At 41.8% G+C, this 12502-nt stretch overlaps 1 protein-coding gene across 5 annotated transcripts in view; it reads right to left on the bottom strand.

The window, feature by feature from the left end:
* ATL3 (atlastin GTPase 3) overlaps positions 1 to 12502 on the bottom strand; it is a 51045-nt gene that overhangs the window by 36363 nt on the left and 2180 nt on the right. For 3 of the 5 annotated variants that reach the window (XM_004264254.4, XM_049713520.1, XM_049713521.1), the window contains exons 2-3: positions 3323 to 3537; positions 3039 to 3182 (exon numbers count right to left, since the gene is read on the bottom strand). In XM_004264254.4, the coding sequence (XP_004264302.2) occupies positions 3039 to 3182; positions 3323 to 3537 (359 nt within the window). Of the gene's footprint in view, positions 1 to 3038; positions 3183 to 3322; positions 3538 to 5242; positions 5294 to 12502 lie in introns of all 5 variants that reach the window. The other 2 variants (XM_049713518.1, XM_049713519.1) reach the window with 1 other exon arrangement.

Genomic DNA, 12502 nt, shown 5'->3' with positions numbered 1-12502 from the left:
GGGATCTACAGAGGGTACCCATCAAGTGTTCAGCCGAGTCCTGACCAACTCATGTGAATAAGGAAATTACCTGAGACTAGAGAAAGAGCCATTCAAAAGGGTTAGAGGGGGCTTCCCTGGTGGTGCAGTGGTTGAGAATTCGCCTGCCAATGCAGGAGACACGGGTTTGTGCCCCGGTCTGGGAAGATCCCACATGCCGCGGAGCTGCTGGGCCCGTGAGCCATGGCTGCTGAGCCTGCGCGTCCAGAGCCTGTGCTCTGCAACGGGAGAGGCCACAACAGTGAGAGGCCCGCGTACAGCAAAAAAAAAAAAAAAAAAGGGGGTTAGAGGGAACACTACCTAAGGCTCACAGAGGACCAAGAACAGCACCTGTTCCCTCCAGTCAGACTACAAAAACCCCATAAAAGCAACTAGACAAAAAGACACATTAAACACACAAGAACAAAGGATAACACCAATTTCTCAGCAGAAGTAATGTCAGCAAAAAGGCAAGGAAGGGTCTTCCCTGGTGGCACAGTGGATAAAAATCAGCCTGCCAATGCAGGGGACACAGGTTCAATCCCTGGTCCGGGAAGATCCCACATGCTGCAGAGCAACTAAGCCAGCGAGCCACCAGAAAGAAGGACTTGCCCTTTCGGAAGGCACCAGCCACTGACACCACCACCACATCAAGGTCTCGGATGTGTTCCTGTAAGAGGATGCTGGCCAAGGCTTTCTCTTCTAGCTCGAAGGCATGTTGGTCTTTCTACACCAAAACAACCTGCACTGGACAACTACTGAGCCCATGTGCCACAACTACTGAAGCCTGCGTGCATAGAGCCTGTGCTCCACGACAAGAGAAGCCACCATAATGAGAAGCCCATGCACCGCAACGAAGAGTAGCCCCCTCTCGCCGCAACTAGAGAAAACCCACATGCAGCAACAAAGACCCAACGCAGCCAAAAAAATAAATAAAATTAAATCTTTTTTTTTTTTGGCTGCGTTGGGTCTTCGTTGCTCTGTGTGGGCTTTCTCTTGTTGCGGAGCACGGGCTCTAGGCGCACAGGCTTTAATAGTTGTGGCACACAGGCTCAGTAGTTGTGGCTCGCTGGCTCTAGAGCACAGGCTCAATAGTTGTGGTGCACAGGCTTCGTTGCTCCACGGCACGTGGGATCTTCCTAGACCAGGGCTCGAACCCGTGTCCCCTGCATTGGCAGGTGGATTCTTAACCACTGTGCCACCAGGGAAGCCCTAAATTAAATCTTTTAAAAAAAAAAAAAAGGCAGGGGAGTGACATCTTTGAGGCACTGAAAGACAAAACTGCCAGCCTAGAATTCTATACCCAGCATAAATATTTCCAAAACAAAGGCAAAATACTTTTGAAACATAGAAAGAAAGCTAAAAGAATTCTGCACCAAAAGAGCAGCACTACAGGAATTTTTTTTTTTTTTTTTTTTTTTTGCAGTACGTGGGCCTCTCACTGTTGTGGCCTCTCCCATTGCGGAGCACAGCTCTGGACGCGCAGGCTCAGCGGCCATGGCTCACGGGCCCAGCCGCTCCGCGGCATGTGGGATCTTCCCGGACCGGGGCACGAACCCGTGTCCCCTGCATCGGCAGGCAGACTCTCAACCACTGCGCCACCAGGGAAGCCCAGGAAATATTAAAGAAGTCCTTCAGGCTGAAGGAAAATGAATACAAAAAATAGATAAAAACCTGGACACAAAAAGTGAAGAGCAGTTAATGGTAACTGCATGGGTAAATATATGGCTTTTTTCTTATTATTTAAATATCTTTAAAAGATAACTGACCATTTAAACAACAATAAAAACAATGTTATTAAAGTAAAATAGTGACTAAAGCTGGGAGGGGAGAAATGGAACATCAATTAAATTTCAGTAAAGCTGTTAAAAAATTAAAGGCTGGATAAAAATAACATCTAAAGATCCTTCCATGCAAAAGTTTCTAATGTTATATTCCAAAAACTCCTTACTCTCCTACATTCTCTACCCTTAAAAAAAAATGTGTGATAATCTCCCCATTTTGCTACGCATTTCTGTATGTGTATTTATGCTGAAAAAAAAAAAAAGAGGGTTTTCCTATATACCTTTCTCCTGAAACTTTACTAAAAAAAAAAAAACAAAAAAGAAAGAGAGAAAGAAACAAAACATTAAAAGAATAAGGAAAAGAAATAGAAACTGTGGAAACAGTGATTAAGAGTTCATGCATCAGGGACTTCCCTGGTGGTCCAGTGGTTAGGACTCCTAGCTCCCAACGTAGGGAGCCCAGGTTCGATCCCTGGTCAGGTAACTAGATCCCGCATGCTGCAACTAAAGATCCCGCACGCAGCAACGAAGATCCTGCGTGCCGCAACTAAGCCCCAGCGCAGCCAAATAAATAAATAAACATTAAAAAAAAAAGTCGTGCATCAACTGTCCAGCTCTCAAAATATTTAATTACTTAACATCAAGGAAACAGCAGAAACTGAACAACCTGAAGGGGGGATATGAAACCTGAAGCCCTGGAAAGACTCAAAAATGAGAGGCACAAACAGCTGTGAAGGTATGCTTTAGGGTGAGGCTAAAAACAGAAGGAATGGGTTAAAGTCTGTTGAAGAAACAGTCATAGCCCCAAATCCCCTCTTCCACTTTAGGAGACACATGACTTGCCCCTGCTGACCCTCACAAAGAAACCTGGGGAGCAGTTCTATAACTGAAGCTTACTAGGCTCGATGAGGTGGGTAAGATGCCCTGCTGACAGCTGGAGGGGTGGGGGGAGTGAATGCTTACAGGAGTAAGAGTGTAAAGAACAGAAGTAACATCTGAACAGCTGAGAGCATTAGCCTTTGGGAAGTGAAAATGAGCAGACAGAGGACTAGGGCACCTGACAGCTATTTTTCGTTAGAAGCCTTATGTTACTCTTTGACCTTTTATTCATGAATTAGTTTTAAACATGCACTTATATCATTACGATAAAAATCATTTTTAATTGGATTATCAGGCTACACATTAAAGTTCTCATTCTGTTGTGTTTGTTAGTTTATAAGTCTTTTTCTTCCTTACCTTCTTCCCATCTGGCTTCTCCACAGTGAAAACCTCACTCCAGATCTGGATCCCAGTGGTTTCTGGGTCAGAGCCCCCCCTCCATGAAAACCCTGTTAACGGTTCTTCTCGGTCACCCAACCAATTTGAACTGCCACCTTCCTTCTATAGGAGAAATAAGAAATTTCCATTAAGTCTAAAATTTCGAGTAACTTTACACATCAAGGATAATTCATGAGCTTAGTTTGCTCTTTTGGACATAACAGTCTCACTTTCTAATTTGAAATGATATAATTCTACTTTACCTGGATATATAAGTATCGTAGCATAAAGTCCAGAAAGAAGGACTTGCCCTTTCGGAAGGCACCAGCCACTGACACCACCACCACATCAAGGTCTCGGATGTGTTCCTGTAAGAGGATGCTGGCCAAGGCTTTCTCTTCTAGCTCAAAGGCATGTTGGTCTTTCTGCACCAAAACAACCTGCACTGGACAAGGCTTTCCACTCTCCATAGCATCACCTATGTTGTTGTAGAGAAAAAAAATATTAGTTTCAAATATTTTTAAAATGTTACTTTTTTAACATGGGAAGAGTAAAAACTTCTTAAACACGGCACAAAGCACCAACCATAAAAGAAAAAAAAATGACAAATTAGACTTCATTAAAATTCAGAATTTTTGTTCATTAAAAGACATCCTTAAGGGAGTAAAAATGCAAGTCACAGGCTAGGAGGAAATATTCCTAACACCTAAATCCAAAGGACTCATATCCAGAATCACTCTAGAAAAACAAAAGACAACCATTCCCCCTTTAAAAATAGCAATGGGTAAAAGATTATGAACGAGCGTATCATTAAAAAAGGATATCCAGGACTTCCCTGGTGACACAGTGGTTAAGAATCCGCCAGCCAATGCAGGGGACATGGGCTTGAGCCCTGGTCCGGGAAGATCCCACATGCCGCGGAGCAACTAAGCCCGTGTGCCACAACAACTGAGACTGCGCTCTAGAGCCCACGAGCCACAACTACTGAGCTCACACGCCACAACTACTGAAGCCCATGCGCCTAGAGCCCGCGACAAGAGAAGCCACCGCAATGAGAAGCCCGCACACAGCAACAAAGAGTAGGCCCTACTCGCCACAACTAGAGAAAGCCCGCGTGCAGCAACGAAGACCCAATGCAGCCAAAAATAAATAAATAAATAAATTACTTTAAAAATAAAACCATAGGGCTTCCCTGGTGGCGCAGTGGTTGGGAGTCCGCCTGCCGATGCAGGGGACACGGGTTCGTGCCCCGGTCCGGGAAGATCCCACATGCTGCGGAGTGGCTGGGCCCGTGAGCCATGGCCACTGGGCCTGTGCATCCGGAGCCTGTGCTCCACAACAGGAGAGGCCACAACAGTGAGAGGCCTGCGTACCGCAAACAAACAAACAAACAAACAAACAAACAGCAGTGGGGCCTATGAAATGAGGCAAAGCACTATTTCTCTTCCCTAAGTGTATGTACTAAAGGAGATGTTTTCAGGTAGTTAAAAGGACACTTGTTTTATTTTAATAATTATGTATTTTAATGACTATTAAACATTAGGAAACAAAACCATGTTTTAATGGATTATTGCTTAGGAGGCTAAGTTTTAAAAACTAATCAATATAAAGTAAATTGAAGGACAAATATTGAGCATAGAACAGGTAGGCAGATTTGGCCAAAATCATACACATGGTCCCAGAAACACTTTCATCTGGGAAGCAGTAAAGGCTGAATGATCACAGCAGGCAAAGTCAACAAAACAGCTTGACGGCCAGACTCTAATCTTTAAGTATGGGAATTGCTGCTCACTTTTTATTTATTTTTATTTTTTGGCTGCACTGGGTCTTCGTTCCTGACCACAGGCTTTCTCCAGTTGTGGCGAGCAGGGGCTACTCTTCATTGCACTGCACGGGTTTCTCATTGCGGTGGCTTCTCTTGTTGCAGAGCACAGGCTCTAGGCACGCGGGCTTCAGTAGTTGCAGCACACAGGCTCAGTAGCTGCGGCATGTAGGCCCTACAGTGTGCGGGCTTCAGTAGTTATGGCACATGGGCTCAGTAGTTGTGACGCATGGGCTTAGTTGCTCCGCGGCATGTGGGTGCTCTCTGGACCAGGGATCGAACCTGTGTCCCCTGCATTGGCAGGCGGATTCTTAACCACTGCGCCACCAGGGGAGTCCCGCTGCTCGCTTTTTATACTTACTGTACCAGGCAGCAACAAAAGGGTTCTTGCCACTTTTTAATTTTTTGCAAACTGTTGGAAAACAATTTATAAACATTGATTCAGTGTCATTCTAGCATTATAATACATATATACTAATACTTTTCTTTCCCATTATTTCCTATTATAAAAAGGAAACATTTCTGTAAATAATCTCTTAGAGTTCTTATTGCCATAACAGCAGGTGAATCCAGGACCTGAAGACCTTCAGTCTTTTATATAAAAGAAGAAATGAGAACAATTTATCCACACCTTATGGACAAGCCACAAGGTTAAGTACTGTGCAGTACTCAAAGCAATACCAAACAAAGTCCCTGAGATGGCTGGTTGCTCCCCCAATATTCATTTTCTCCTCCTGCTATGGTAATATATTTTTAGCTGGGCATATAAATGCTCAGAAGAAACACATTTCCAACCCAACCTTGTATGTAGGGTATCACTGTGTGACTAAGTTCTGACTGGAAATGATATAGCAACTTGCATATCATGCATCTTCCCCCTTCCTGCTGGCTATATGCAAAAGTGGGACCAAGTCACCCTGGACCAGGCATGTGAGGGCAACACCCTAGGAATACTGGAGCAACAAGAGAGGTAGGGCTGAGGACTTGGTGTAGCAGAACTGCCATGCTGGCTCACTTTCATATGAAAGAAAAATGTCTACCTCGTTTAAATCGCTTACTTGGAGGCTCTACAAGATACAACCAAACCTAGTAACCAATACAATAGTCCCCCAGGACTTCACAATTGAGTTCATGGTACTGGCTCTTTCAATTTTATCTATTTCACTATTAAAGTTTACTGAGCAGTGTGAATGTACTGACACAAAGCAGGCACACAATAAACAACTGTAAAAAGGATGGATGGTATGTACTGTAATCTAGTTGAAAGCTACCACCCTAAGGATGCAGGTGATACTGTCAGGGCAACAGGTATGGAAGATAAAGTTACCTGGGCTACAAACAAGATAGAATAATCACATGACAAAAATGTATGCAGCTGTAGACAACGAACTACACTTCAAGAGAAGATGAAGACCACTAAGAAGGACAGTTTAAAAAAAAAGTGATAAAGCCTTCCCTCATCTCTTCCTCTTTCTGCCTGTAGCAAAGTGAAAAAGAAGAGAACCAGGCTATATTTACTTGAGGGAGCTGGGGTGATCCTGCATTTCTCTCCGACAGTATACCGGGCACACCGGATTTTAAAAGATCTTGTTCCTTTGGTTTGGATCCACTTAAGGGAAAAATCATTTTAAACTGTACACATCACTAATAATTTAATTTAAACAAATAGAGCTGCTCACTTTTCACCACACTATCTTTATCTCTCACTTCCTAAGACAAGAGAACTATATTATTGATCATCCAAGTAAAAATCTTATTTCCACTCACCCTTTTCTAGATATCATGTGAATTTCCTTTGCTGATTTATCCTCGCATCTCAGACAACCTGCCCCCCAATCTCATAGATCCCTTAATCAAAACCTCAGGGCCGGGGCTTCCCTGGTGGCGCAGTGGTTGAGAGTCCGCCTGCCGATGCAGGGGACACGGGTTCGTGCCCCGGTCTGGGAAGATCCCACATGCCGCAGAGCGGCTGGGCCCGTGAGCCATGGCCGCTGAGCCTGCGCGTCCGGAGCCTTGTGCTCCGCAACGGGAGAGGCCACAGCAGTGAGAGGCCCACGTACCGCAAAAAAAAAAAAAAAAAAAAAAAAAAACCTCAGGGCCATCTCCTTTAGCCATGCCACCTTCCAACCTTTCCTGCCTGTTAGGTTGATCATGCAAGTCAACATCCCCGAGTGTTGCTTTAAGGATGTTACCTCATCCTTCAGGGATGAATGCCTTCATTACAGTACATAAACATATCAGCAACTACATAAAAAAAAAACTATCAAGGACCTCCCTGGTGGCACAGTGCTTAAGAATCTGCCTGCCAATGCAGGGGACACGGGTTCAAGCCCTGGTCCAGGAAGATCCGACATGCCACGGAGCAACTAAGTCCGTGTGCCACAACTACTGAGCCCATGCTCTAGAGCCTGCAAGCCAAAACTACTGAGCCCACATGCCACAGCTACTGAAGCCCGCACGCCTAGAGCCCATGCTCTGCAACGAGAAGCCAACACAATGAGAAGCACGCGCACCGCAACCAAGAGTAGCCCCCGCTCGCAGGAACTAGAGAAAGCCCGCGTGCAGCAACAAAGACCCAACGTGGCCAAAATTAAATAAGTAAAACAAATTTATTTAAAAAACTACAAAAACATTTTATGGATTGATGGCTGAAAGCTAAAAAGTCCCATCCTGTAAGTCAAACCCTTTCACCATTCTCCCTACTGCCTTCGTTCCTCTAATGCTTTATTCTCCTCATCCTCCCAGGTAAATTTATACTCATTGGTCTTCCTCCTAGGAGAAAGTTAGGATTCACGTCCTGTCCTGTCTTGATTCCAAATTTTCAAATATACAGCCTATTCAACCATTTGTTCTCATGGCCTGAAATGTTTCTTCCACTTGACTCCAGCAAACACTTGCTCATCCTTCAACAATCACCTTCACCCTCCCTCTGTCCTGATCACCCACCCCATCCTCTCAGAGTCCATCACTTTGCACAGTACACTAAAAGCAATCAAGAGAGACGGCAGGGCTTAAATCCTTACTTTCTCACCTCTAGAATGTAACCTCCATGAGGGCAGAAATTTTTGTCTCTTTTGTTCAATGCTATATCCCCCAAGAACCAGAAGAGTGCCCACAGAGAGTAGACATCCAATAAACAGTTGGGGAATAAACGAAAAACTCCACCATTTAGTCACAATGTGACTGTGGATAAATTTCTAACCATTTGTATCTCCATTTATTTATAAAACTAATACCCATCTCAAAGGACAGTGTCTGACACATATTAGGGACTCCATAAAAAGAACCCACTTTCCTATTTCCACTAAAACCTTTACTATTATTCCACTCATTACAACATAATAATATTGTAATGAGCTCCTGGGAGCCCCTGGGGAGTAGGGAAACTACCACATTCAGCCCCAGGATCTACCATAGAATAATAGCTTCCTAGTACTGTAAACACTAAACCCTATAGTACATGTAAAGAACCTCAATAAAAGTCAGTTTCTTCCCTTCCTCCTCCCAGTCTTTCTTTGTCAACCTCCCTGAAAGTGTGTCTTCATCCACTTATCTACACATTCCCTTCTTATCACCTTGCAATCTGACTTTCCTCTCAGTCTCTCTGTTGAAACCATTCTCTAGTTCATCAATGACCTCTCCTGCCAAATCCAATAGGCATTTCTTGATTCTCATTCAACTCTACACCTGTGATATAACACACTGGCCAACCACTTCTAAAACTTCTTAAAACCTTTGGACTCCACAACAGTGCCCACTCCTAGTTCTCTTCCAGCCTCTTTATCACCCCCTTTCACTGGTTCTCCTTTTCAGCTTCCTGTGATACCCACCAACACCCTGCTTTAGCCTTCTGCAGTTCTCAACCTCTCCCTGAATAAGCTCTTTATTCTTATAATTTCACTACATCCTCTATTTTGGTGATGCAACTTCATTCATTTCTAACCTGCACTTAGGTCCAAATGTGCAACTGCTTAAGGGGAAGATTCACCTGGATATTCCACCATCAGCTCACTCTTGGAGGTGTATTATGTAGAAATATATGGGTACAAGAGTCAGGAGACAAGTTCCTGTTCCAGTTCTACCACTAACAACCTGTGTGATTCTGGGCATGTCTAGTCTTCAGTCTCAACAGTAAAATGAGTCAAGATTTAACCTCTAGCAACCCTTTCAGTTCTAACATTTTATAAGTCTACATTTAGTATCATCAAAATGAATCCTCTCAGATGCTCCACTTCTCTCAAATCTCCACCTTTCAGCCTTCACATCTTCCCTGACTCCATCTTCCTAGATGAAACATACCACCAGACCCTACCATTTCTTCCTTTTATGACTTAAGCTCCTGGTTTGGCAAAGACTATTATAACAGTGAAGGAGTATCTACAGGAGAAAGGCCTTCCCTAACAATCAGGAAAGACCAGATTTCTGGGCCCAGTTTCGTACTAACCGTAACAGCATGAGTAAATCACTTTACTTCTCTGTGTCTCAGTTTCGTCTACAAAATCAGGCAGTTAGGTAAAGCCATTTTATAGCCCTAAAATTCAATCTCTGTTGAACAAGTGAAAATTTCCTGAATATCTAAATTGGCCAAACTTGCTGGGTAACATATTCATGCCTTGGCTTAATTTAAAATTGTATAGTCCTGGCTAAAGAACAGATCAAAATTTACGATGATAAAAACATTAAAGCAACTTGCTCAGCAAGGACCCCACCAAAGACCTGGGGGTTTGTTTTAGGAGTTTTTTAAGGGGGAGAGATACTCCATTTGCAGTGAAATTACTCCCACTTCTCAGTAATCTTATACTCTGGAGATCTAACCTCCAGGGATAGTACTAGAAAAACCTTTAAGTGGCAACCTTATATGCCTTCTCCCTTTAGCGAAGCAATCATTTCCCAAGGTCCAGATATGCATTCTGAGATGATGACAACAGTAATGCTCACTTACATGAACAGTTAATGTTCGATATGAAGAGGTAATGCTCTATTATGTTCATTTATATGAGTAACAGATGTGACATCTTATACACATACAAAGATATGGCCTGACCACAGTCACATCTATCTCTATTTTTTTTTTTTTGGCCACACCACGCAGTTTCTAGGATCCTAGTTCCCCGACCATCTGTATACATTTAAGTGAACTTAAAACCTAAGTTTAGGGAAAACCTAAGTTTAGTGAACTTAAAACCTAAGTTAAAAAAAAAAAAAGTGAGTGGTAGAACTATATCATACTGCCAATTCTGATTAGTGCTGTAAACAGCTCATAGTAATACCGCATCAGCCGTCATTTCGAAGTATGTAGAAATGTTGAAAATATTTGGATAATTAAAAAGGACTCCAATAGTTGATGTGGAAGCTACAACATTTTTTCTAATTACTTTTAAAGTACTGATGTATCCTTTACTTTGGACACAACACACCTTAATCCAGACTAACCAATAGGTTTAAGTATGCCTATTCAAACAATCGCTGTATGATTGGATTCAATGGAGAAGCTCTGCACTAAAACAAAAACAGACAACCCAAATAGAATGGCTGAAAGACTAACAAGTGAAATTAATTATTATAGGGACAAATTTGTAGAGATCTGAGCAAATTACAGCACTGATTCTTCCTAGAATTATTTCTGAATTTTCAAAGGACTGAAAGAAAAAAAAAAAAAAAGTAGCTGCTCAGGCTAAATACAAGTAGCTGAGACTAGTGAATTATAATTGGCCTTCCTGCTCCTATGGAAAATGTAAATTTTAAGAAATAAGTTCTATCAGAAAAAACATCATGGGGAAAAAAGTTTAAATGTCCCTCAAATACTTGAGAAGACCATCTGAACAGTGATAAATTCAATGAAACTAGTTATTTGGAAGCAATTACAATTGCTATTTCAGATAATTCAGACAGAATTTAATAGATCAAGTCAACAGTTTAGACCAGGGTTTCTCAACCTCAGCACCACTGGTATTTTGGGCTGGATAACTCTTTGTTGTGGGGAGCTACCCCATTCACTGCAAGATATTTAGCAGCATCTCTGGCCTCTACCCACCGGATACCAGTAGTGCTTCCTCCTGATTGTGAGACCCAGCAATGTCTCCAGACATTGCTAAGTGTCCCAACCAGGCAAAATCGCCCTGGGTTAAGAACCACTGGGGTAGAGCCAGCCTCAGTACTCATCCTTACTGTCCAGAGAGTTTTGAAAAGCAAATCCTAACTACAGTTATAGAAACATTTCACTGAGTAGCGTGCATGACTCAGGGTAAAGTTATGACCTGAGTTTTCCACTCTCCTGAAATACCACATTTTCTAAAGGGCAAAAGCAACACACCCAAAAACAGAAGCATACCATTTTCATGCCTTGTTCTTACTGGCAGTCTTTAAAGTTCCTAATTCACAGAAAAGGCCAAAGAAAACACATCATCATATGTAAGGCTAAGTACACTAAAGCCCTCAGCCACCTCTACAACTGCTGGGTGTGGCTCTTTTTTGGTGATGGTGAGGGAGTGCTTTTATACACTGTTAGGTCTCAAGGCAGTAAGCATGCTGGTAGATACACGTATATTTTTAAGGTTGTTTCAGTGAAAATTCTATTTAAATGCAACTTAACAGAATAGGGGAAATTTGTACCTTAGCACAGAATGCTGAACAAAACCACATTTTCTTTGTCAATTAAGAATTCTGTAGTGCTTAATGGATTTATGAAGATCAACTATGACTAAACAGTATTAAAGATTCAGAAATGCAGAGATTGGGCTGAATCTAAAAATGATGCCAGGCTATACTACAGGCATCTAATTTAATACAGCATTTAATAGAATAGATGCCAGGCTAGTCTATTAAAAAGATAAAAATCTTTTTAACAGAATGAATTCAATATTCATCTTATTTGACTTTACCCTAAAAATGAGACCACCCCCAAAATCAATCTGGTTACCTGAAGGTTTTAATTACCTGTATTCCAGTTGAATAAGCTTTAACTGGCAATATTTGATTTGGAGTCCTTATCATTTCAAGACAAAAAGAGTTAATCTACTTCTTTGCTTATTCACCTACTATACCACTAAAACCTATTTTCTGATTTGTAATATATTGATACTTTATCTGTGAAATATATGTAACACATTCTAACAATCAAAACATATTCTAACAATCTAAACACATACCAATAAAAGGCATTCTTTAGATATGTGCATGGAAGAGTATCAACTCAATACAAAAATACTGATATTACAAATTATACTTCCTATAAAGTAATAAATCAATTCAAATTAAGCAACCACCTACAGAGAAATTTGTATATATTAGTACAGAAATTAAATTACTTGGGTTTTGGGTTTGTTTTTTTTTTAAACTGTTGCCTAGCCCCTCAATATATTAAATCAGAATCTGTGAGTGGGCCCCAAGCATTGGCAGGTTTTAAAAACCCCAAGTTATTCTAATGCGCAGCAGCAGGGCTGAGAACCACAGCTCTACAGCAATTAAAAGACTTTTTTCATTTAACTAAAAGCTTTCCACTCACTTTTCCCCCTTGATATTTTTTAGAGAATATGCTCCTAGAATCTCAAAGATAAGTCAGGAAAATGTTTTAAAATTCAGACTAACTTTAAACTGTAGTTGTGTTAAACAATTTCTCAGT

The sequence above is a fragment of the Orcinus orca genome, chromosome 8, assembly GCF_937001465.1.
Source record: "Orcinus orca chromosome 8, mOrcOrc1.1, whole genome shotgun sequence".
Classification (NCBI taxonomy): Eukaryota; Metazoa; Chordata; class Mammalia; order Artiodactyla; family Delphinidae; genus Orcinus; species Orcinus orca.
Note: the sequence above shows the minus strand (reverse complement) of the source record. Positions and strands in the feature narration are given on the sequence as shown.